Source organism: Mustela nivalis (genome assembly GCF_964662115.1).
Source record: "Mustela nivalis genome assembly, chromosome: 13".
Lineage (NCBI taxonomy): Eukaryota > Metazoa > Chordata > Mammalia > Carnivora > Mustelidae > Mustela > Mustela nivalis.
The window spans coordinates 56,613,929-56,640,363 of record NC_139032.1 but is presented as its reverse complement, the minus strand read 5'-3'; the positions used below and the strand labels follow the sequence as shown (position 1 = coordinate 56,640,363).

At 41.2% G+C, this 26,435-nt stretch overlaps 1 protein-coding gene across 18 annotated transcripts in view; it reads right to left on the bottom strand.

Moving 5' to 3' along the window:
• Positions 1-26,435, bottom strand: part of NFX1 (nuclear transcription factor, X-box binding 1) — an 81,697-nt gene that overhangs the window by 13,017 nt on the left and 42,245 nt on the right. For 6 of the 18 annotated variants that reach the window (XR_014301697.1, XR_014301698.1, XR_014301699.1 and 3 more), the window contains exons 10-17: positions 23,915-24,012; positions 20,314-20,344; positions 16,800-16,879; positions 15,347-15,455; positions 9,105-9,224; positions 6,142-6,221; positions 2,527-2,757; positions 1,389-1,462 (exon numbers count right to left, since the gene is read on the bottom strand). Coding sequence is in view for 8 of the 18 variants with exons in the window: in XM_082694597.1 (XP_082550723.1) it covers positions 1,389-1,462; positions 2,527-2,757; positions 6,142-6,221; positions 9,105-9,224; positions 15,347-15,455; positions 16,800-16,879; positions 20,314-20,344; positions 23,915-24,012 (823 nt within the window). In the remaining 10 variants the exon portion in view is untranslated. Of the gene's footprint in view, positions 1-1,388; positions 1,463-2,526; positions 2,758-6,141; positions 6,222-9,104; positions 9,225-15,346; positions 15,456-16,799; positions 16,883-20,271; positions 20,345-23,914; positions 24,013-26,435 lie in introns of all 18 variants that reach the window. The other 12 variants (XR_014301694.1, XR_014301695.1, XR_014301696.1 and 9 more) reach the window with 3 other exon arrangements.

Sequence of the window (26,435 nt, the reverse complement as noted above, 5' to 3'; positions counted from 1 at the left end):
ATTTGTGGGCCTCAGAAACCTACATACTATGAACTACCCACACGCTTCTGTCCTATCTCCTTAAATTCTAAGTAGCTCCATTAGAAGCAATGAGACAGTCTATTCAATCCCCTTTGCATATCCAGGCCAATGCCTGGCATTCAGTCAGTATTCAAACGCACTAATGTCAGAGCCACTCTGATGTATTCTTCTTAGTCCAAAAATCCTATCTCCATGACACATCTCTGCATGTAATCAGAGACACATACAACCACCCTCCCTAACACCTTCATCTCCTTACTGAGATCCCTTTCTGGCCACCCAGTCCCAGGATTTAAGGAGGCTACAAAGACAATTCAGAGAATAGTCAGAAACCCCCACTACAGAAGAGGAGCACAGGACTTTTCCTGGCTGTGCCACCACAAGTGGTGGGATGTTAAAGCAATTCATGAAACTTCAGGACATCTTCCCTTCTGACCCCATGGCGTAATAAGACCAGAAGGGAGAGAGACAAAGAAAGAGGAGGAAAAAGAAAAAAGATATTTTACAAATGAAAGTTAGGGAAGGAAAGGGACACAAAGCAGTACTTTTTTCTTTGAACCAGAAAAACTAGATTCAGGAAATTTTACTTCATTAATTAATTATTTTTAGAAAACTTTATTTTAAACAACTTTTCAGGGGGCACCTGAGTGGCTCAGTCAGTTAAGCATCTGATTCTTGATTTCGGCTCAGGCTGTGATCTCAGGGTCATGGGATTGAGTCCTGTGTCAGGCTCTGCACTCAGTGGTGAGTCTGCTTAAGATTCTCTCTCCCTGGGGTGCCTGGGTGGCTCAGAGGGTTAAGCCTCTGCCTTCAGCTCAGGTCATGATCTCCGAGTCCTGGGATTAAGCCCGACATCAGGCTCTCTACTCGGCAGGAAGCCTGCTTCGCCCTCTCTGCCTGCCTGCTTGTGATCTCTCACTCTCTCTCTGTCAAATAAATAAATAAAATCTTAAAAAAAAAAAAAAAAAAAAAGATTATCTCCCACTACCCCCAGCTTGTGCACAAATTTTCTTTTCCATTAAAAAATATTTATTTATTTATTTATTTGAGAGAGAGCGTGCTAAGGAACACGTAAGTGAGAGGGAGAAGGAGAGAGAATCTGAAGCAGACTCCACGCTGAGTGCAGAGCCTTACTCAGGGCTCTATCCCATGACCACTAAATCACGATCTCAGCTGAAACCGGGAGTTGGACACTTAATCGACTGAGCTAACCAGGCGCCCCTGCACAAGCTCTTTCTAAAAAAAAGAAAAAACTTTCCAAACTTGACAAAAGTTCCAAGGACTCGACAATAAACATATGTATACACATGTGTACCTTCTGTAAACTGAGATCCACCACTGTTAGTTAACATTTAAGGAGCACTAACCTTTGATAAGTACTGGAAGCTTCAGAGCAAATCATCATCTCTTTTCTTCGTCCACATTCACAATGCAGCTCTATCTGCAATAAGATTAACATGGAGGGACTTTTAGCACATGGAAACCATAGGAATAGGCAGGTTTCACTTTTACTTTTTAGAAGATTTTATTTATTTATTTGAGAGAGAGAGACAGAGAGAGACAGCGTGAGAGGGGAGAAGGTCAGAGGGAGAAGCAGGCTCTCCATGGAGCTGGGAGCCTGATGTGGGACTTGATCCCAGGACTCTGGGATCATGACCTGAGCTGAAGGCAGTTGTTTAACCAACTGAGCCACCCAAGCACCTGGCAGGTCTCACTTTTAAAGCCTCTCTCAAATCAAACCATGGCAAAGGATACAATGAGTGTCTACCCTTCAGGATGGAGGAAGCTAACCATGCATGCAAACTGATGTGGTAGTTGACATGCTAGGAGGGAACGGTTCATTCTACGATGACTCCTTCTGGGAATTACTACTGGCCTTACTTAACCCTACCTGAAGGGGCAGGCCTAGAATGAGGTTTTTACCACCGAACCTGGCCAGGACCATCCAAAGCCTAATCAAGTTCACCTCATCCATCTGCTTTCATCTCCTCAGGGAGGCCTTGCTTAGATCCCTCAGAACAGGCTAAATTGCCCACTTCCATGTTCTTACAGCGCCCTCTACAAAGGTGCAATTTCTTGTTCACCACAGTCATAATTCGTTATCTGAGTAAGTAGGCAGTATCTGTCCCAACTCACAGAAGCGAGCGTGTGTTTCCGGTTTACTGGTATAGCTCCAGCACCTAGCAAAACATCTTGCACAAAATACTTATATATTTGTTGAATAAACAGAGCAGGCAATCTGAGTCTCTCTTCAGAATCTGCTCTAAGACAGAGAGACCAGGTCAAGTGGCACTGGGTACCTCCTGAACTAAAAGGCCATTTCAAGCTGGGCACAGAAATCTGTGTAATTTATTCCACCTTCCTCTTGCTAACTTAACTTGAGGTACCTTGCAACCAGTGACTTCTGATTAGAATGTGGGCCCAGGTGCCTTTGCAAGCAGTTCTGGACTCACTAGCAGACCTAGAAGCACAGTCAACGCCCTATCTGGAGCCAGAAATACGCACCTTGGCTTTACAAGCAGTCATGGGGCAGGGTGAGCTGGGGTGGCAGGGCGCCATACACGGGTGGCCACAGTCAGCTCTGGGGGTGGTGCACGGCTGCTTGCAGGCTTCGTCCACAAGACATTCTCCTTTGTGACAGAGTCTCTGACACTTGTGCATCCCACATGGTAGCGTGGCACTGCAGGGTAATCCGCAAGAGATATCAGCCAGGTGACAGGGGATGTTGCTTCGTAACTAGGAGAAACAGAAGTAGCCAGATTCTTATCTCCACGTGGGATTTGAGATGAGTTTTAACTTCGTATTTAAACATTTCTGAATTTTCAGAAAGTTACTTTTATTTGAAAAAAATTAGGCTGATATTCAAAATTTGAAAGGTTAGCTTGAAAATAAACAAATCTGAACCTTATTTAATAATACTTGTTATGATCCAAAAGAATTTGTGCTAGAAACTAAGTGTGACTTAAGATATACACTTTCCAGGGTGGGTAACAAGTACATGACATGTACTTGGGATGTGTCATGTACTATAGGGAATATCTGAAAATGCTATGACAGACTGAGAGGATCAGATGATCCCCGCCCACTCCTACCCCCCGAACCTCCCCGCAACTCTGTGCAAACAGCTAGAGCAGTGAGCTGACACATGAACCCTGAGGGCTGGGGACACCCTTGACCCAAGGTTTCAAGACTGTTGGCAGGACTATTTTATATAAATACATCATCAACTCTCCTCACATCTCTTGACTCATGGTCTCCATAGCTTTAAGCAGCTTTGTCACTTAAAAAATTAAGGGGCAACATGCCATGAAACCCCAAACTCATTTTTTAAATCTTCCAGGATTCCTTCCTCCAGGAAAAAGATGCTGGAATTTTATTTCTGTGGGACCAAAGCTTACTCTTATACATTCACTCAAATTCTTCTGAGAACCCTCAAAATGAGGAATATATTTTGACTCTAGGGACACATACCTTTTACTCTTGAAGAGGCGTCCAAAGTCTAGGACATACATGCTTCTAATTGCTTTAGAACCATTTTAGAAGTACTTTGGTAGACTGTGGTTCCCAATTACTAAAAACCTACTTACACTACTGCCAGGGCCTAGCGATAACTTTTTTTTTTAAGATTTTATTTATTTTTGACAGACAGAGATCACAAGTAGGCAGAGAGGCAGGCAGAGAGAGAATGGGAAGCAGGCTCCTTGCTGAGCAGAGAGCCCGATGCGGGGCTTGATCCCAGGACCTCGGGATCATGACCTGAGCCGAAGGCAGAGGCTTTAACCCACTGAGCCACCCAGGCGCCCCTAGAGATAATTTTTGCACACGCTCTATCCTCTGTTGTCCCCTCCCCTCATCACTTGCCTACCTTCTCATTATCTTTTAGGAGGTCACTTTCTCTACAAACACCTTCCCTGGGTGTGGGATCCTTCCATCCTGCTCAGTACTTTGTACTTCCCCTGCCACTGCACTTATAATTGACTGTTTAAACACCTGCCTCCTGACCCACAGAGAAGGCTCTACAAGGACAGGAGTCACACCTATCTTGTTCTCTTCTGAATCACTTGAACCAGGCCTGTTACACCTAGCACTTAGTAGGTATGCAATAAATATTTATCACATGAAGTCCAAATGAGCCATCAACACAAAGATAATACATGGATGTCTTAAAACGGGTACTCTCAAAAAAAGTGAGATTTATAGAGATTTATAAGGACTATAAGATTTATAAGGACTATGACTTGAGAACCACTCACAGGAGATAAGGGGAAAAAATATGTCCATCAAGATAAAGATACTGAAAGCATGTTGTCATAGATATTAAGAGTTTCCAAAAATGTTGACTAACATGTTATGAAGTAAAAAGGTTACAAATAGGGGCTCCTGGGTGGCTCAGTGGGTTAAGCGTCTGCCTTTGGCTCAGGTCATGATCTCAGGGTCCTGGAATCGAGCCCCGCATTGGGGCTCTCTGCTCAGCAGGGAGCCTGCTTCCTCCTCTCTCTCTGCCTGTCTCTCTGCCTACTTGTGATCTCTCCCTCTCTCTCTGTCAAATAAATAAATAAAATCTTAAAAAAAAAAAGGTTACAAATAGTATAATCTTTTTTTTTTTAAACATGGGCTCCTTTGTGGGCATGGGTCTTGGAACTCACAACCCTGAAATCAAAACCTGAGCTTAGATCAAGAGTTGGACACTTGAGTGAATAAGCCACCTAGACACCCCATAAAAACCATATGAACTTAATAGAGGATGAGAAAGTATGTGTCACATATGCCTGATAATCTAGGCACAAGAATTTTTAAGAGTATTTCTTTCTGGACTGCAGAATTGTATATTCTTTTTTTTTTTTTTTAAGATTTTATTTATTTATTTAACAGAGAGAGAGAGAGAGATCATAAGTAGGCAGAGAGAGAGGGGGAAGCAGGCTTCCCGCTGAGCAGAGAGCCCCATGCGGGGCTCGATCCCAGGAGCCTGAGATCATGATCTGAGCCCAAGGCAGAGGCCCAACACACTGAGCCATCCAGGCGCCCCCAGAATTGTATATTCTTAACTGCCTACAGTGAATATGTATTTTTTAAAATAAAGAATTTTTAAAAGTGCTTCCAAGGGTCTATAGTCAATGGTGCCAAATAAGCTTACAAGTTGAGAATGAGGATGAAAGTCCTTCATAGTAGTGGCATTGCAGAGGCACAGATGAACCTGGAGGAAGGTGTTTTGATCCAGTGGCCGGGACAGGAAGCTGCACAGGGCATAGAGGAAGAACAGTGGCAGGTGGTGGAGAGACCACCTCCATGGGTGCTCTCACTGTAACACCTTTACCCAGGCTAGCAACCTCTTCCATGCTAGTTAACCTAAAAGTTGTCTCTGAACACAGCCCACATTTTCAAGGCCACTGACTTTCACTTGATTGCAACCAGAGTCAAAATGATAGCAAAGAGGCTCAAAATACTGCCCACTGTATGATTTCATTCATGTGACATTCCAGAAAAGGCAAAACTACTGGGACAGACAGATAACTGGTTGCCAGGGCCTGGAGACAGAGAGCAAAAGAACTACAGAGACATGAAGGAATATTTGGGGGTGCATGAACTATTCTACATCTTGACTGTGGTGGCAAATCCATGACTATACTAAAGTTTTTGTCAAAATTCAAGGACCTGAACACTTAAAAGAGTAAGTCTTCATTTTTTTTAGATTTGTTTATTTTAGGGAAAGAGACAGAGAGAGCAAGAGCATGCAAGCGAGGGTAGGGCAGTTGGCGGCAGGGGTGGGGGGGTGGCAGAGAGAGAGAGAAGTAGACTCTATGCTGAGCGTGGAGCCTGATGCAAGGCTCGATCTCATGACCTGAACTGAAACCAAGAACTGGACGCTCAACTGAGCCACCTAGGGGTCCTGGATTCTTCTATTTCTTCAACCAGCATTTAGCCACAGCGTGGTGGTAGATAAATTTTATTTTATGCAAATTATATCTTAATTTTAAAAAATAAAGGAAAAAGTGGCAAAAGCAAAACTCTACTTCTTGGAGTGTATTTTTACTTTGAGAAACAATAAGACTAACAATTCCAAAAGTAATTCAATTATAAATCTCTAGCTGGAACAATAAACACTTGAGAGAGAAAACTTACCTCGTGTTTTCCCATGCACCATTTCTGAGTTAGGAAAGTACAAGGGGGACACTTCTCTTCACTATGACAAGAATGATACACTGTTAAAAGAGAAAGGAAATTAGGAATTATATTTAGGAATAATGTTCAAATAAAGCCACATAAACTGGGGAACCTCAGTGGCTCAATTGGTTAAGCATCTGACTTCGGCTCAGGTCATGATCTCAGGGTCCTGGGATTGGGGCCCACATCAGACTCCCTGCTCAGTGGAGAGTCTGTCCCTCCCCTCCAACCCCGGTTGTGCACGCACTTTCTCCTTCTCTCAAATAAATAAATCTTTAAAAAAATAATAAAGCCATGTAAACTATTATATATGTTATAATGATATATAACATGGAGCTTTAAAGTTTAGAAGCTGTTTTATTTTATTAAAGATTTTATTTATTTATTTATTTATGTATCTGAGAGAAGGACAGACAGCATTAGAGCGGAGGGGGAGGGGCAGAGGAAAAAAAGCCTAATGTGGGGCTCAATTCCAGGATCCTGGGATCCTGTCCTGAGCTGAAGGCAGATGCTTAACCAACTGAGCCATTCAGGTGCCCCTGGGAGTACTTTTCAAAATGGAAAACAGGAAAGTAAAAAGTAGGTGCTTTAAAGTGTTGAAGGATGAGCATGAGTGAGAAAAAGAAACCTCCACTGAGGCAGGACAGACACATGAACAGGGAAGCAGAAAGGGAGGCAGTTTCTCAACTCATCTTCTTCGGCACAGCCTCTGGTTTGTCCATTCTACTCAATCATTCTTTTGGCCCTACCTTACATGGCAATTGCTCACTTTTGCTTAGCTATCTTTACTACTCATTCCATCTGACATGCTCCCGATTTCTCTCAATTTCCCTGCTGCCTGTAAGAGACAGTTCATCTGGGGGCGCCTGGGTGGCTCATGGTCATGATCCCAGATCCTGCGATTGAGCCCCATGTTGGGCTCCCTGCTCAGCGGAGAGCCTGCTTCTCTCGCTCCCTCTGCCTGCCTCTCTGCTTACTTCTGTTCTAGCTCTCTGTCAAATAAATAAATAAAATCTTAAAAAAAAAGAGTTCATCTGAACTCATCTCCTACAACAAAGCCTTCCTTGGCTGACCATACCTGACCCTGAGCTCTCTTATACTCCCTGATGTCTGAGATCTTCTACAGATGATTTGCTACCATATTATCTGGCCCATTTTCATGTAATGGTTGGTTGTGTCAGGGGCATGTAACTACCACCCTCTTCCTCTTGGGAAGAATGTAAGAATTCCTAGGTCATCGGCTACTTTTTTCTTCCTCTGAACCTCTCTGTGTCTGATGCCATGTTGGATATACAACACTCAAAGACCAGTTAAACGAATGTTGAACAAATGGAGGCTAAAACAACACACCTCATAAATGGTTAAGTTCTCACTATGGACATTAACCACCAGGATGTGGACTTCATCTGTATCATCTGTATGTGAGTATAAAGGAGGAAGGGGGTAATGGTACTGGCTTGGGCACTTAATTCATGCTGGTGTGAACACTGAAGTATGGGCTTGCAGACTAAGCTGGGAGGGCCATCTTAAGGTCCCCAGGAAAGGAGGGACTTTTTCATGAAGAATTCACTTAAAATTCTATTTTACTCTATTAACTTAAAAAACTAAGAACTGGTAGCCTATTTGTCAGTCTGATTTATATGGAATCTGGTGACTGGAGTTATTTCAGGTTTGCCTCTGGGACTTGGTAAAATGAAATGATGAGCCCAAAATGGTCCCAGAGGAAAGCCAGTAACTAGACTGGACAGAAAATGGATGATGTTTAGTAGCTACAGGCCTGGTATCTCCAGCAGTTTATGAGAGAAGATTTGGAAACAACTTAATTGTCCAGCAACATAAGACTAAGTTATGGCCCATCCATGTAACAGCGCACCCGCTTAACTATTAAAAATCTATACTATAGAGGGGCACCTGGATAGCCCACTTGGTTGAGAGTCAACTCTTGGTTCTGGGTTGAGATTGATCCCTGCATCACATCGGGCTCGTGTAAGCAGGGAGTCTGCTTAAGATTCTCCCTCCCCGGGGTGCCTGAGTGGCTCAGTGGCATCGGCTCAGGTCATGGTCCCAGGGTCCTGGGATTGAGCCCCACATCAGGCTCTCTGCTTGGCGGGGAGCCTGCTTCCTCCTCTCGCTCTGCCTGCCTCTCTGCCTACTTGTGATCTCTGTCAGGTAGATAAATAAAATCTTAAAAAAAAAAAAAAAAAAGATTCTTCCTCTCCCTCTGCTCCACCTACTCATGCGCGCCCTCTCAAATAAATAAATCTTGAAAAAAAACCTATGTTGTAGAAAAATATTCACTGGTGAGAGAAGAGATTCAAAATATAGTAAGAGGAGAAAATCTAGTTAAAATAAATTCAGTGGGATCTCACTTTTATTTTATGCAAAGGAAAAAAAATGCAAATATATATTTTGCCCATGGAAAAAAAGCACCAAAAAATACTAGTATATAGTAAGGTGTAATTCCTGCAAGGTGGGATAATAGATTGTTTAATTCCAATCTTTTGACTTTATTGACTTTATCTCACTCTCTTTCTTTTTCTACAATAAACACACATTACTTCCATAATAGCAACAACAAAAAACAAGTAGCTTTCAATTTTGCAAAAAGATGCTCAACCATGAAATATACAACCAGATTGGAGGCAATGAGAAAAGAAGAAAAGTTCCCGAAAGGTAAGACCAGATGGAGATTCTCCCAGCTTTTCGGGTGTGTGTGACATCCACAGAGTACAGATATGGAGGGCACTGTGATTCCTAGCTGTGGCCCAGATCACACACTCCCCTTCACAGCAGCAGCCCCTGAGAACAGGGAACAAGGGGTGGCAATCACAACATGACCTCAGAGCAGTAAACACAGTCATGCTACCTTGGAAATGACACAGTGCGAGCAGGCTGTGAGGTGCAAAGGAGCTGGGACCCACCTGGATGGTCACATTCATGGACTCTGGCGCAGGTCTGGGTACACTCAGGGGGTCTGGTACCACAGGGAACTGGCGGGTAGATCACTGATGCACCACAGTGGCAGGTTAGTTCATCAAAACCTGATGGAGAGGTGGGTGAAACAAAACAACCTGAGTTTGGGATGTGCCTACACATATTCACACAAACACAAACCACACACACTTTTATTTTTGGCTTTTTTTTTTTTTTTTTTAGGAGACAGCTTTTTTCACAAAAGGTTTTTTTAAAATTAAAGTTGAGCTGGTGCCAAAGGAGCAGAAAGGTATGTTACTTGCAACAAACTTTAAGTCCATGAGTAACCCAGGACACTTTCGCATGTATTTTATAGACAATAGATCTATAAACCATCTCTTTTTTTTTTTTTTTAAAGATTTTATTTATTTGACAGAGATGACAAGTAGGCAGAGAGAGCGGGGGAAGCAGGCTCCCCACGGAGCAGAGAGCATGATGCGGGGCTCGATCCCAGGACCCCGGGATCAGGACCTGAGCCGAAGGCCAAGGCTTTAACCCACTGAGCCACTCAGGCGCCCCTAAACCATCTCTTTTAAGAGAATAGGAGACTTCTACTAAAGTATAGTGTTGTTTTTGTTTTTTTATTTTCAAACTCTTGGTTAGAAAAATGGATAGGGATTATGAAAGCCACAGATAATTAGCAAACATACAAAAATATGCATTTGAATAGAAACCTCAGAGAGACACTGAAGCCATTAAAAAAATTTTTTTTAATTTAAAGATTTTATTTATTTATTAGAGAGAGAATGAGAGTGGAGAGGAGCAGAAGAAGCAGGTTCCCTGTTGAGCAGGGAGCCTGATGTGGGGTTTGATCCCATGACTGCAAGATCATGACCTGAGCTGAAGGCAGATGCTTAACTGAATAAACCATCCTGGCGCCACCCTGCCACAAAATTCTTATAGGTATAATCAACATGTATCATGTTAGAAATATGAAGTTGAGGGCGCCTGGGTGGCTTAGTGGGTTGAGCCTCTGCCTTCGGTTCAGGTCATGGTCTCAGGGTCTCAGGGTCCTGGGATCGAGGCCGACATCGGGCTCTCTGCTCAGCAGGAAGCCTGCTTCCCCATCTCTGTCTGTCTGCCTCTCTGCCTACTTGTGAGCTCTCTCTCTGTCAAATAAATAAATAAATAAATAATTCTTAAAAAAAAAAAAAAAGTATGAAGTTGAAATGAAGCACAGAGCTGCATTCGGGTTCATGATGCACAGTTCCCAAGGTAAATCAAAATGACGACTCACACTGGACAGTTCCAACAAGCAGCCCACCTCAAGAGCTCTCCTAATTCCGAACCCACTGTTCTTGTCCAGTCAGTACTCTTTCCACCAAACCCTTCAGAGGCTACACAATGTGGCAGAAAGAGCCCTATAAATACAATCAAGAGACTTTGGCTTCAAGTCCTAGACCTACTACTTACCTGCTAAGTAATTGTAAGCTGATAATTTTTTTTTTAAGATTTCATTTATTTGACAGAGAGAGAGACAACGAGAGAGGGAACACAAGTAGGGGGAGTAAGAGAGAGAAGCAGGTTGCCCACTGAGCAGGGATCCCGATTTGGGGCTTGGAACCTGGGATCATAATCTGAGCTGAAGGCAGATGCTTAAGGACTCAGCCACCCAGGTGCCCCAGTGTGGGCTGGTAATTTAACCATTCTCAACTTTTTATTGGTGAGGTGGCTTATCCACTCAACAAGCTTATTATGAGAAGTAGCTATGTAAAGGGAATGGGGCTATGTAAGTTGTTTTCATGGAATCCATGTGTGTGATTTATTTATTTATTTTTAAAAGATTATTTGACACAGAGAGAGAGAGAGAGAATGATCGGGGGAGCAGCAGAGGGAGAGGGAGAGGCAGATTCTCCACTGAGCAAGGAGTCTGATGTGGGCCTCAACCCCAGGACCCTGAGATCATGACCTGAGCTGAAGGTAGATGCCTAACCGACTAAGCCACCCAGGTGCCCCCACGTGTGTGATTTTTATTAAAACACTGACACAACTCTTCTTGAAAATGAAGTAGGCCTAGCATTCTAGCAAAGACATTTTGGTTAGTCTTGATCTAAGCCAATCTTTTAATGTAGCAGCTCTCTAAATGTGCTGTTGATTCCTAAGGGTCCCTGAGCTCCTTTCAGGGAATCCATAAGGCCAAAATTATTATTATTATTATTTTTTTTTTTAAGATTTTTTTTTTTTTTTTTTAGGATTTTATTTATTTGTCAGAGAGAGAGAGCGAGAGAGCGAGAGGGAGCACAGGCAGACAGGGTGGCAGGCAGTCAGAGGGAGAAGCAGGCTCCCTCCGGAGCAAGGAGCCCGATGCGGGACTGGATCCCAGGGCACTGGGATCATGACCTGAGCCAAAGGCAGCTGCTTAACCAACTGAGCCACCCAGGCGTCCCTATTATTATTTTTTTTAAGATTTTATTTATTGGACAGAGAGATGGTGAGAGCAGGAACACAAGCAGGAGTAGTGGGAGAGGGAGAAGCAGGCGTCCCGTGGAGCCAGGAGCCCACGTCAGCATAGTGGGAAAAAAAAAAATCTTAGTCTTATTAGGTACCCCTTGGGGCACAGTCACTTAATGACTAAGCCACCCAGGTGCCCCAAGGGGTACCTAATAAGACTAAGATTTTTTTTCCCCCACTATGCTGACATTTGCATTGATGGTGCAAAAGCAATGGTTAGTAAAACTACCACGGCTTGGGACGCCTGGGTGGCTCAGTTGGTTAAGCAGCTGCCTTCGGCTCAGGTCATGATCCCAGTATCCTGGGATCGAGTCCCCCATTGGGCTCCTAGCTTGGCAGGAAGCCTGCTTCTCCCTCTGCCTCTGCCTCTGCCTCTGCTCACTTGCGCTGTCTCTCTCTCTCTGACAAGTAAATAAATAAAATCCTAAACAAAATAAAACAAAAAACTGCCATGGCTTTAGCACAGATCAAGGCAGTAGTGCCAAACTATAATCATGGTATTTTTCACTGCCAAGCACTTAGAATAAATAAAAAATGCTAGTTTCACTTAAGCAAGTCCTTGATGGGGCACCTAGGTGGCTCAGTGGGTTAAGCCTCTGCCTTCAGGTCAGGTCATGATCTCAGGGTCCTGGCATCAAGTCCCGAATCAGGCTCTCTACTCAGCAGGGAGCCTGCTTCCCCCTCTCTCTCTGCCTGCCTCTCTGCCTACTTGTGATCTCTCTCTGTGTGTCAAATAAATAAATAAAAATCTTGAAAAAAAGAAAGTCCTTGTTGAAGCAGTAAAAAAAAAAAAAAAAAAAAAAAAACACCTAGCTCTTAAATATATATCTTTTCCATTATCTGTGAAACAGAGTGGGAAATCTGCATAAAGCACTTTTGTTGCATATTAAAATATAACTAGTTGTTTCAAAGAACTGCACTTGTTGGAGTTGTAAGCTAGAATGCCCTTTTTACTCAAAATAATTACTTACAAGCTATGGTTATTTAGACTTAGGCATTTGGAATACTTTTATCAAAAAGTACCCAAGTGAGCCTATCATTTCAGGAAAGCCAACTTTGCTGCTAGTGATAAAAGCTTTCAAGCTTTCAAGTGAAAACAGAATTTTGGAAAGTATGTATTTACCACTGTGAGCTTGACAACTTCCTAATACTTTTCCTAAGACCAAGACCTTTCTGGTTAGATTGGTAGATACATTAATAAATGTACATTTTTAATACTGTAATATAATATTTTTCACTAATTCAAAAATTTGCATAACACAGTGAATAATTCATTTCCAAATGATCAATATATGATGCTATCAAATCGTGCATGGGTAAAAGATCCATTTGAAATACAAGAAAAACCAATGAATTTTAATGTGACAGAGAACAAAAACTAAAACCCTGACTCAAGTCCTTTCTGAAATGAGGCTCAGGTTTGGTCTAATTTCAAAAAAAGAATATTCACCATTATTACACCTTCTTTTTCCACTATATGTGAGGCCAGATTATTTCATTTCTTTCAACTCCATACTGCAACAGATTAATGTATAAACAGATATGAGACTCCAACTATCTTTTATTAAATCAAGTATCTATTCTTCTAGTTAAAAAAAAAAGTTTTAAAAATATGTCACTTAAGGGTGTCTGGGTGTCTCAGTTGATTAAGCACCTGCCTTCAGCTCAGGTCATGATCCTAGGGTCCTGGGACTGAGGCCCACCCACACTGGGCTCCCTCCTCAGTGGGGAGTTTGCTTCCCCCTCGGCCCCTCCCCGATGACTCAAGCTCTCTCTCAAATAAATAAAATCTTAAAAAAAAAAAAAAAAGTCATTTATGTTAATATGCAATGAGTATATTACCTTTTTTTTTTTTAATGATTTTTATTTATTTATTTGTCAGAGAGAGAGAGAAAACAAGCAGGGAGAGCTGCAGGCAGCAGGAAAAGCAGGCTCCCCACTGAGCAAGGAGCCCGATGCAGGACTCGATCCCAGGACCCTGAGATCATGACCTGAGCCGAAGGCAGAGGCTTAACCCACTGAGGCACCCAGGCGCCCCCCATATTACCTTTTTTGTTTTTTCCCCTTAAATATTTGTTTAGGACTGCCTCCTGGCCCACCATCTTTCCTTTTTTTAAAAGATTTTATTTATTTATTTGACAGAGAGAGATCACAAGTAGGCAGAGAGGCAGGCAGAGAGAGAGGAAGGGAAGCAGGCTCCCTGCTGAAGAGCCCGAGGCGAGGCTAGATCCCAGGACCCTGGGATCATGACCCAAGCCAAAGGTAGAGGCTTTAACCCACTGAGCCACCCAGGTGTCCCTATATTACTATTTTAAAAAATATTTTAGGGCACCTGGGTGGCTCAGTGGGTTAAGTCGCTGCCTTTGGCTCAGGTCATGATCTCAGGGTCCTGGGATCGAGTCCCGCATCGGGCTCTCTGCTCAGCAGGGAGCCTTTTTCCTCCTCTCTCTCTCTCTGCCTGCCTCTCTGCCTACTTGTGATCTCTCTCTGTCAAATAAATAAATAAAATCTTTAAAAAAAAAAAAAAGAAAGAAAAGAAAACTATTAAAAAAATATTTTATTTATTTGAGAAAGAGAGGATGAGTGGGGGGAGGGACAGAGGGAGAAGCAGGATAAATAAAACCCTTAAAAAATTTTCTCAGTTTTAATTTCTAATATGGTAAATCACATAAAAAGAGCTCTTTGAGGGTCCTTGATATTTTTTTTTTAAAGATTTTATTTATTGGGGTGCCTGGGTGACTCAGTGGGTTAAAGCCTCTGCTTTTGGCTCAGGTCATGATCCCAGGGTCCTGGGATCGAGCCCCACATCGGGCTCTCTGCTCAGCGGGGAGCCTGCTTCCTCGTCTCTCTGCCTGCCTCTCTGCCTACTTGTGATCTCTGTCAAATAAATAAAATCTTTTTAAAAATTTTATTTATTTATTTATTTGACACAGAGAGAGACAGAGAGAGAGGGGACACAAGCAGGGGGAATGGGAGAGGTAGAAGCAGGCTCCCCTCTGAGCAAGAAACCTGACCAGGGATTAGGGGTGTGTGGGCAGCATGGGCACGCTTGTTCCTGAGCCAAAGGTAGATGCTCAACGACTGAGCCACCTAGGTGCCCTGTGAGGGTCCTTGATAATTTTTAAGAATGCAAATGAGTCCTAAAACCAAGTTTCCATGCAGCTGCTAACAATATAGAGAAAGAAGACTACTGAGGACAGAAACTGTCAATGATATTTAAGAGTAACCCAGTAATGAACCAGATCCCATCTTAGCATTGTTGCTGTATCCCAAGTTTTGTACATTCAGGGAAGACAATACAGCACTAAAATAACTTTTTTTTAACATCTCAACATATCTGAGATACTTAGGCTTAGTTCAGCATCCCATACCAAGTTAAGTAAATCATTCCTTCAAAATATACTATGCCTGGGGGCGCCTGGGTGGCTCAGTGGGTTAAAGCCTCTGCCTTTGGCTCAGGTCATGATCCCAGGGTCCTGGGATCGAGCCCCACATCGGGCTCTCTGCTCAGCTGGGAGACTGCCTCCTCCTCTCTCTGTCTGCCCCTCTGCCTACTTGTGATCTCTGTCTGTCAAATAAATAAATAAATAAAATCGTTAAAAAAAAAAAAAAATATATATATATATATATATATATATATACACACACACACACACACACACACACACACACACACATACCCACTATGCCTGAACTTCTGGAAAACTCTTACAATAAAGCATACAGTGAAGACACTCACTGGCTTGCCAGCATGACTGGCAGTTCCCACGATGACAAGGTTCTTCACATCTATGAAGGCCACAACGGAGTTTCCTCCCACAAATCAAAGGACACTTGTGCTCCTTATCCTACAAAGAGATTCATATTTGTTTGTAAAATTATCTCCATTTATACTTTCCACAAACAACAAGAAGAGTAATAAAAAAGGCTCTCCACATTTATGGTGAAATGATGTTTGGGATTAGCCTCAAAATAATCAGAGGGAGTAGGTTTGGATGTGGATGAAATAAGATTAGTTAAGAGCTGGTCATTACTAAAGTAGGATGTTGGATATGTGAGACTCTCTGCTTTTGTATATGTTTGAAATTTTTATTTTTATTATTTTTATTTTATTTTATTTTTTTTTAAAGATTTTATTTATTTATCAGAGAGAGAGAGGGAGAGAGAGTGAGCATAGGCAGACAGAGAGGCAGGCAGAGGCAGAGGGAGAAGCAGGCTCCCTGCTGAGCAAGGAGCCCGATGTGGGACTCAATCCCAGGACACCGGGATCATGACCTGAGCCAAAGGCAGCTGCTTAACCAACTGAGCCACCCAGGCGTCCCAAAGATTTTTTTTTTTTTTTTTTAATTTATTTGACAGAGAGAGATGACAAGCAGGCAGAGAGAGAGGAGGAAGCAGGCTCCCTGCTGAGCAGAGAGCCCGATGCGGGGCTCGATCCCAGGACCCTGGGATCATGACCTGAGCCGAAGGCAGCGGCTTAACCCACTGAGCCACCCAGGTGCCCCTATATGTTTGAAATTTTTAATAAGAGGAAGTCTTTAAGCCTTCAAATACTGATTTATAAGTAAGTCTTGTTACGTTGTGCAATTTTATCACTATATATCTTGTTAATATGTCAACTTTAAAAATAACAATTATATACAAGATACATATATAGATGAGTGTACACATGTGCTACTTTGGTACTGGCACTGTTGCCTTGTTTATACATAAAACACATATGTACAACATGGTAACACATTACTGCTGGGCAGTACTTTATTTAGTTCCATATAAGTCAATTATTCAGATAACTGAAACGTGCTCCTTTCAAACTGCCCTACTCATTTTGCCTACTGACCTGATCCATATTGTATGTGAAACCCAAAGCCTGACTTGCTAAGACCAGCCCAGTCTGTATGTTGGGACAGCACATAATCTCCTGTGGAGGACTGTATGCTCATCTGGTGATCTTGAGTTCTGGAGCCTGAGGCCTTCTGTCTTTCTTCTTTCTGTCTTTCTCCCATCTTGCCACAGGCTGACCTGGCTAGGACCTAAAATGGCCTGTCTCTTTAGGCAACTCTCTTACTGCTGCCGAGGGGCTCCTCCCAGTGATTTCTAAATCTGGGCTACATTCCAGATGGCTGAGGCTTCTAGATGCCCAGTCCTTGGATGAATGCAATCTGACTATACCTAATGATAGGTCCACTTACCACACAGCAGATCTCATTACATTTATGCCGTCCACACAACCGTTTCTTGTTACACCGCTTATCACACATAAATGTAGCATCTGCTGTGGCCAATTAAAAAGAAAAAAAAAAAGGGTAAGGATATGAACATTCATTCAGCAAACATGTGAGTGACTACAAGCTGAAGAAATAAAAATGTAATAATGTAAATAAGTTAGTTATGGTGAAAATACATATAAAAAATACTTTACATTTTCCAAAGATTATAAATGGCAAAGTACCTAAAAAAAGGTTCAACGTCACTAAGGAACAAATGAAAACCATAATGACATATCACTTTATATATATTTAGGGAAGCTATAATAAAAAAACAAACAAACATAAAAACCAAAACCAAAACAAAACAAAAAATAAGCGTTGGAGAGAATGTGGAAAAACTGAAACCCTCAGACATTGTTGAGGGGAATGTAAAATGATGTAGCTGCTACGGAAAACTGCTGTGGCAGTTCTCCAAAAAATTACACAGAGAATTACCATATGATCCAGCAATTCCACATGTAGGTACAGATCCAAAAAAATTTTAAATAGATATTTTATTTTATTTATTTATTTTTAAAGATTTTATTTATTTATTTGACAGAGATCACAAGTAGGCAAAGAGGCAGGCAGAGAGAAGAGGAGGCAGGTTCCCTGCTGAGCAGAGAGCCCGATGCAGGGCTCAATCCCAGGACCCTGAGATCATGACCTGAGAGGAAGGCGCCCCAAACAGATATTTTAACCAAAACTTGTGTACAAATGTTCACAGTAGCACTAATCGTAAAAGCTGAAAGATCAAAACCACCCAAATGTTTGTCAACAGATGAACGGATAAATAATTGTGATATATTCACACAATGAAATATTATTCAGCCATAAAGAGGAACGGAATTCTGATATGTGCTATAGCATGGATGAATCTTGAAAACATGCTTAAGTGAAAGAAGCTAGGTATAGAAGGTTACATATTATATGAGTACATTTATATGAAGTACTCAGAATAGGTAAACCCAGAGACAGAAAGCAGATTAGTGGCTCCCAGGGGTTTGAGGGATGAGAGAGTGAGGAGTGAAAACTTAATGAAAACAGGGTTTCCTCCTGGGGTGATGAAAATGTTTTGGAACTAGACAGAGATGATGGCTGCACACAACACTGTGAATTTACTACATGCCACTGAATTGTATACTTTAAAACGTTCTGTTCTATGTTAGGTGAATTTTATCTCAATTTTTAAAAATGGGCTAGGTACTTAAGTGTTTTTGGGTGAAATAATGTTCGAGATTTGTTTTCAAAGTACTCTAGTGAAAATAAAAAGTAGAGAAGGGAGGGATGGATGAAACAAAAAAGGAAAAATGCTGATAACGGATGATGGGTGACAGGTTTATTATACTAGTAATAGTATAGTAGGGGTTTATGATACTAATCTTCCTACTCTCACTTATGATTGAAATTTCAAAACATCAGACAAGCTGGCTACTGCATTATCTGTAATGGGGAAAAACTGCAGACAACCTGAATGACCATCCAAAGGGCAATGGTGAACTATAGAACGACATCCCCACATACAGAATACTGAGAGGGAGAGCTATATACACTGACATGGAAAAATGTCTTTGATATATTACTGAGGGAAAAAACCCAAGGTGAAAACAGCATGTTTAGTATAAACCTAAGTTTAGAGGAAAAAACAAAACTAATGGGTCTGTGTATACATCTAAATGAATAGAGAAGGGGCACCTGGATGGGCACTTAGGGTTAAGGTTAAGTGGGTTAACTTAACCCACTTAAGGTTAAGTTAACCTGGGATCAAGCCCTGCATCGGGCTCTCTGTTTGGCAGGGGGCCTGCTTCCCTTCCTCTCTCTCTGCCTGCCTCTCTGCCAACCTGTGATCTCTGTCAAATAAATAAATAAAATCTTAAAAAAAAAATGAATAGAGAAAAAGATCTAGATCCATACCCAAGAAACTAGTAACTTTTTCATCAGGGAAGTGAAACTAGGAGGGGAAAATTGGGTTAGGGTATATTTTCACTTTTTACTTTATATTGTTTTTTCTTTTTTACTTTAAAAGTGTATTAGTGTTATTTTTTCAAATTATGTCTTCAATAACCAGAATTTTGATTGTGGGCTTAAGGGGTATTTCTAGTCCCCTCCCAAATAGCCACTCCCCGCCTCCTTAAGGCTAATAGAGCCTTAATTTTGTTCAGAAATTGGGTGCCCATGTGCTCCTCAGTTTAAGGTTGACTGTAGAATAGTCTATCTACCCTGTTAATTCCATTCCCCTTGTTAATATCTGGTTTAGGCAGGAACATGTGATACAGAATATACTAAGAGCCTTTCAGGACTGTTTTCCTTGCTGGTAAGAAGGAAGGGAAGCTTGGGGCATCTGGGTGGCTCAATTACACATCAGACTCTTGATTTTGGCTCCAGTCATGATCTCAGGGTTGTGAGATCAAGCCTCAAGTTGAGCTCTGTAGTCAGTGGGGAGCCAGCTTAAGATTCTCTTTTCCCACCTCACTTGCTCTCTTTTGGGGGGAAAAAACGAAGAAAGGGAAGCTTAAGAATCTCTTTCCTTTAGATATTTTTGGGTAAGATATGTGGATTTGCTGTAGCTAACTTACACCCATGAGGAGAAAACCAAAAAAATCAGAGGCTGACTTTCTGTCCTGGAATCATGAGGCTGGAACTACCCAAGCCTGGACTTGTTCTGCCTCCATACTTCCTATTATGTGAAACAGTAAACTCCCTTACTGCTGATGTTACTTTTCCCTGGGTTTTCAGTACCTGCAAACAAAAGCATCTTAACGCAATACAGCCTTCTTCCTGGCCAGAATAACAGCTTTTATTTTGTACACATTTAACTTCCATCACTTTTCCAAGAAGGTTTTCAGGTGGCTTAAACAAAAGACTATGAGATGGTTAGCAAAGGACAGAATCATAATAGTATGGAATGTCAGATCAAGGACAGAGGAAGAAAGAAAATGGTAGTCCTCAAGGCTAAGAAGGCTGCTGGCTGAGTATCTGTTCCAGGTATGCAACAGTCATATCAAGCCTTATGGGAATCAAGCATCAGAGTTAGTGTGTAAGAAGTTTACTGTATTAGGTATTATTCACCTTCACCCCTACTACCATTTTATTATGAAAATTTTCAAACATAAAAAGAAGTTGAAACAACTTTACAGTGACTATCCACATGCCCATTACTGAGATTCTATCACTACTTTTTCATGTATCCACCATTCTATTTATCTTAATATTTGATGCATTTCAAAAGTCAGCTGCAGATATGAGTACACTTACCCTACCCTAATTTTAGCATTTCATTAACTAGAATTCAATTTATGATTTTTACTTTTCTTTTGAGGTAAAAGTTATATACAATGAAATGCACAAATCTTAAGTATACCTAAGCTATGACAAATACATAACCCAAACCCCTTTCAAGATAGAGAATAATTACTTTTATCCCAGAATGTTTCCTCTTGTCCCTTCCCAATCATACCTTCACTTTTGAGACTGGTACATGGAAGCTCCTATGGAAAAAGGAAAAAAAGGTAATAGTAACTCCTTTAGGAATAAATGAAACGACACAACTATAGTATAGTGCTAAATGTAGCATGTATATCCTAAATATCCTGTACTTCCCTGGAAGTCACTTATTGACTATCTGTCTGGAACTAGGTTAGCTCAGTCTCTGTATTAATATGCTTTACTCACAACAGGGCTCCAGGTTTACTGACACTTTCATAATATAATTGTACAATCTTTGTGGTCTGGCCTCCTAATTTAAAGTAGACAAGGAATTATAAAATCTGAATGGAAAGAGTGGCTGCTAAAGGTATACAAAGCAAAGAAAAATAATTGCATGGCAAGGGTAGACAGAAAAAGCCATAAAAAGCAGAAAATGTGACAATATGTAATAATGTAGTACTAGAAGCAAAAAGCTCAACACACTTGAGAACAGCCCTGACATTGCTGAAATGTAGCAAAGAAGAATACAGTAGTCGTCCAGTATTCAAAATATTAATAAAGTAATTATACATGAACGACCCCAAAGATCACACGTAACTTGCTGAGGCACGATCCCAAGCAACAGGTGTGGAGAGGCAGCTGTGTGGGAGCAAGCCAGTCATCTGGGGGACAGGGAGCCTGGTTGCCTACCATCTACAGCTGAATTTGTCTTTGATGTTACTCACAGGTTGCTATGTACTCAGAAACTAGCAAAATGATAAAAATATGCTTTCTTAGTGAAAATGACCCTGAAAAAAGAGGCAGCTGCTAGAGTTGAAAAGAGAGATAAAAAAGGTCTAAGAAATGGAAGATTCTGGCTAGAAAGATGTTTTAGATAAATTCGTTGGCTAGGTTGGATGATAAAAAAAAGTTCCCCATATGTTTTCCAGAATCCTGAGTAGCCTCATGTAAATTGCTTGAGTGAATGTTCCAGTTAATGCAAACACTGGATTATAGAGTAGAAATGACATGCTAGAGTGGTATCTATAATTGCAGGGAAAGGCAGAGCTCCTATAGATTCCTAAAATCAGAATGAATTACCAACAAAAACTTAAATACAGTACTTTTTGTTAAGAGGTAGTAAGATGTAGTATACATTTTTCAAAGACCCCCACCAAAGTGATTAAAAGAAAACCACCACTGAAGCTTTAAGAAGTAAGTTTTATTTATCTAGAGAACTCACTTCCAGGGGCTGAAGGTGGCCTAGTCAGTTAAGCGTCTGCCCTTGTTTGGCTCGGATCATATCTCAGGGTCCTGGGCAAGAGCCCTGGAGTTGGGTTCCCTGCTCAGCGGGGATCCTGCTTCACCCTCTCCCTCCGCCTCTCCCCTACCCATGCCTTCTCTCGCTCTTTCTCTCTCAAATAAATAAAATCTTAGTTTAAAAAAAAAGGAAAAAAGAAAACTTACTTCTAATAGAAAAGCCCATTCCATTACAAAAGACATTTCATGAAAAATTTGGCTAAACAACATGGCGATGATCAACAGTTTCAAAGAGATTTTTCACTTTGTCAAAATGTTTCAACACAATTCATACTGATAGTGAGTGGCTCCAGCAATTTTAGAATAAAACTTATTTGCAAAAGTTCTATTTACATGGGGCGCCTGGGTGGCTCAGTAGGTTAAAGCCTCTGCCTTCGGCTCAGGTCATCATCCCAGGGTCATAGGATCAAGCCCCGAATCGGGCTCTCTGCTCAGCAGGGAGCCTGCTTCCCTGCCTACTTTTGATCTGTCAAATAAATAAAACTTTAAAAAGAAATTCCATTTACACACAGCTTTTCATGAGTACACTCACTGCCATGGGATCCACTATTAGAGGGAGTGAGGTACCCATTGCTAGCTCACACACTCCAACCCTGCCTGTACCTCTTGGTCACAAAGAGCACCTCTGCACATTACTAAAATTGTGATTACTACATCACTGTACTTCACAGTCTTCAAGGTGCTGTAGCTGACATTCAAAATATCTCTACTGCCCCATGTACTCTGCAGTTTCTTTCAGAAAAGAAACACACGGGGTGCCTGGGTGGCTTAGTCAGTTAAGCTTCTGCCTCTGGCTCAGTCATGATCCCAGGGAATCCCAGCCTGCTTCTCCCTCTCCAGCTCCCCTGTGCTTGTGTTCCCTCTCTCACTATCTGTCATAAATAAATCTTTATTAAAAAAAAAAAAAGAAATGCACACAACTTTTGCCACATGTAAACGTTATTTTTACATTTTTATTCTAAAGCTTACCTAATAAACTAGCTCCCAGTTTATGGATTATATTCTCAGAATCATTTGCAAGTCAGCAGCTACCCAGACCTTGGGCTTGGTAGCAGTGACTATGCACTGAAAGTGGGTCAGAAATGACAGACTTATACTTGGTATGTTCTCCAAGTTAGATTACCCAAAGACTTCCACAGCAAGGCTCCTGCCTTTGGTTACAAGCAAAGGAATCGTAAAAATGGTAAGATGTCCCTTTTCTAACCAAGGGGCCAATAAAAACTGCCCTGGGCAGAAAGTAGAAATTGACAAAACAGTTGTATAGTTAAGAATTAACCTTCCACAAAGGATGGTCGGCCTTTGCCATTGGCTTCAGGGAGGTAATCTCTAAGCCCTTGGAATATCATGCCTGACAGAGGAGTGGCACTGTTTGCCTGAAGCCTTGGGTCATCACACAGTGTAACATAATTTAGGGTACAGGCTGGCTATACTGAAAAATCTGAAGGTGGGGAATGGCTACACCACAAAGACCAATGATGTACTTCAGGGTAGGACTTTGGGTCACACAGTGACTGTAGACCTCTGGTGACACTGAAGATTGATACCAGCCACATGGGCAGTCAACCATGTGTACACAATGCAGCCTAAGTAAAAACTGCACACCCAGGCTTGGGTGACCTTTCCTGGTTGGCAAAACTCCATGCATATTATTACCAACTGATGTTGAGAAAGTAACATTGTTCCAACTCCACAGGGAGAGGACAATTAAAAGCTTCATACTTGCTATTTCTTGGACTCTGCCCTGCATGTTTCTTCCTTTGGGTGATTATTAATCTGTAACCTTCTCCCATAATAAACTGTAAGCATGATTATAACAGCTTTCAATGAATTTTGCTGAGTCCTTTTAGTGAATTATCAAACCCTGAGAGTGGTCTTGTGGACACTGGACTTGCAGTTAGTATCAGAATTTAGGGTGGTCTTGTGGACTATTCTAATTGAGCAGTTGTCTAAACTCTTGCAGTGGGTATTATAAATGAGGGTGATCTTGTGGACTGTGTTCTCTCCAACTTCTTAGTTATTTAGCTAACTTCTTGTAGTAGTGCTTTTGCTCTATACCAGCATCTAGCATTATCACCACTTGTATTTGGTAGAGCTATCTGTATGCTTGCTTAGCCCCATTACTGGTCTCTGAGCCTGGAATGCTACTTCCCTCTACCCCCAATACCTACCCTACAACTGGCCCTTGGTTGCTGTCAGCATATACTGGCTGGATTGAATGAATCATACATAGTATGATAGGAATAAAACATTATGATGTTATATTGATTCCTCCCATCCCATCATCACTAATTTAAAAGGTATGGGTGGTAACTCTAACATTGTTTATGATTTACCTTTGTTCTGAAAGAGCATCTGCAGGAAATAACTGATGTACGAGAGCATGGTCCACAGTCTCCTTCATGGCAGAGTTTTTCGCAGGTATGAATGAAATCTTTAAAAAAATGAAAAGACCTAGGAATGAACACTCCAAGTACTCATTTTCAGACTCTCAAGTTCACTAGCCACATTAGTCTTCTAATTCTATGCCCTGCAACTCCAGAATCAGAGTTGAGGGAAGAAGAATGTGTTCGATGCTTCTTCCCTTATCTTTCCTTCATCTGGCAGGCTGGGCCTTTTACAGCAAAGGCAGTGCTCAGAATTAGTCACTGGAATAAAAAGCATAATGCTTTGCCTAAGTCCAAAATCAGTTCTGACTTTCTTTAGGCCTCAAGCCTCAAGACTAGACTTGAGAATATCCTTAAAATTAGAGCCATGGATGACTTTACTGAAGTACTCTTGACTCTGAAAATCTGGGGATCATAAACAATGAGAAACCATGATCCACAACCTCACTGACTCCAGCTCTGCGACTATCTGATGGTAAGAGGCCCACCATTCATTCTGCTAAATTAGGTTTAGGACAAATCCTGTTTCAAGGACCCCTCGGGGATCAGACACAGTCTCTATGGCTGCTATTTAAATGTGTTTCTTTCCATCCTTTTATTTTTCAGCCTAGTTTTATTTTTAACTCTAAAGTCAGTTTTCAAGTCAGATACCACATAGTAGGATCTTGTGCTTTTAAAAAAATTTTTGGTTGGATAGCCTCTGCTTTTTAGTAGTTTAATCCATTGACACTAATGTTATTATTGACACAGTTGGATTATATCTGCCATTTAACTTTTACTTTTCTGTACGCCACATGTCGTTTTTGTTACTCTAATCCTCCTTTACTGCTTTCTTTGGCATTAAGTTAATATTTTCTAATATAACATTTTTTCTCCTTTAATGGTATTTTTCACTATTTTAAAGGTTTTTTTTTTTTAATTTTTTAAAATTATTTTTATTAACATATAATGTATTATTTGCCCCAGGGGTACAGGTCTGTGAATCATCAGGCTTAAACAATTCACAGCACTCACCATAGCACATACCTTTCCCAATATCCATAACCCAACCGTCTCTCCCTAACTCCCCCACCCTCCAGGAACCCTCAGTTTGTTTTGTGAGATTAAGAGTCAAACTGTAAAGTTTGTCTCCCTCCCGATCCCATCTTGTTTCGTTTTTTCCTTCCCTACCCCTCAAACCCCCGCCCTGCCTCTCAATTTCCTCATATCAGAGAGATCATATGATAACTGTCTTTCTCTGATTGATGGGGGTGCCTGGGTGGCTCAGTGGGTTATGCCTCTGCCTTCAGCTCAAGTCATGGTCTCAGGGTCCTGGGATGGAGCCCCGAGTTGGGCTCTCTGCTTAGCAGGGAGCCTGCTTCCCCCTCTCTCTCTGCCTGCCTCTCTGCCTACTTGTGATCTCTGTCAAATAAATAAATAAATAAACCTTAAAAAAAAAATCGTCTTTCTCTGATTGACTTATTTCACTCAGCCTAATACCCTCTAGTTCCATCCACGTCATTGCAAATGGCAAGATATTTCTTTTGATGGCTGCAGAGTATTCCAATGTGTGTGTGTGTGTGTGTGTGTGTGTATGTATGTATATCTTCTTTATCCATTAATCTGTTGATAGACATCGAGGTTCTCTCCATAGTTTGGCTATTGTGGATGCTGCTGCTATAAACATTTGGATGCACGTGCCCCTTCGGATCACTACATTTGTATCTTTAGAGTAAATACCCAAGAGTGGGATTGCTGGGTTGTAGGGTAGCTCTATTTTCAACTTTTTGAGGAACCTCCATGCTGTTTTCCAGACTGACTGCACCAGCTTGGATTCCCACCAACAGTGCAGGAGGTTTTATGAATAGTTGTTCTAGGGCTTACCATACACATCTTATCAGAATCTATTTCAGATTTATACAAATTAACTCCAGTGAGATATAGGAGACTTCTGCCTAGGTAGCTCTATTCTCGCTTCTTTTATGCTTTATTATTGTATATGTCTATATGTTATAAACCCACAAATACATTTAGATTACTTTCTATAATTTCTATTAAAGCTAAGAAAAGGAAAACAAGCATATATTCATTGTTTGTTGTATTGATTATCTTATCTACCATTTCTGGCTTTCTTCATTTGTTCCTACTGATCTGAGGTAACACCTGGTTCTACTTCCTTCCTCCAGTGCAGTAAGTGTGGTCCCATCCACACCCTTTGTGCTCTTACTGTCAAATATATTTCCACATCTTATAAGCCTAACAATATAATTATACATTATCTTATACAACTGCTTCTTAAGTCAGTTGCAAAGAGAATATGCATTTACACTGTCCTTTAAAATTACAAAATTACTGTTACTTTTTGATTTTTCATATGAATTTAAATCTGGGTTTATTTGCTTTTATCCTGAAGAACTTCCTTTAGTATTTATTATGAAGTGATCTACTAGCAATAAATTCTCTGCTTTTATTTTCATTTTTGCAAGACAGT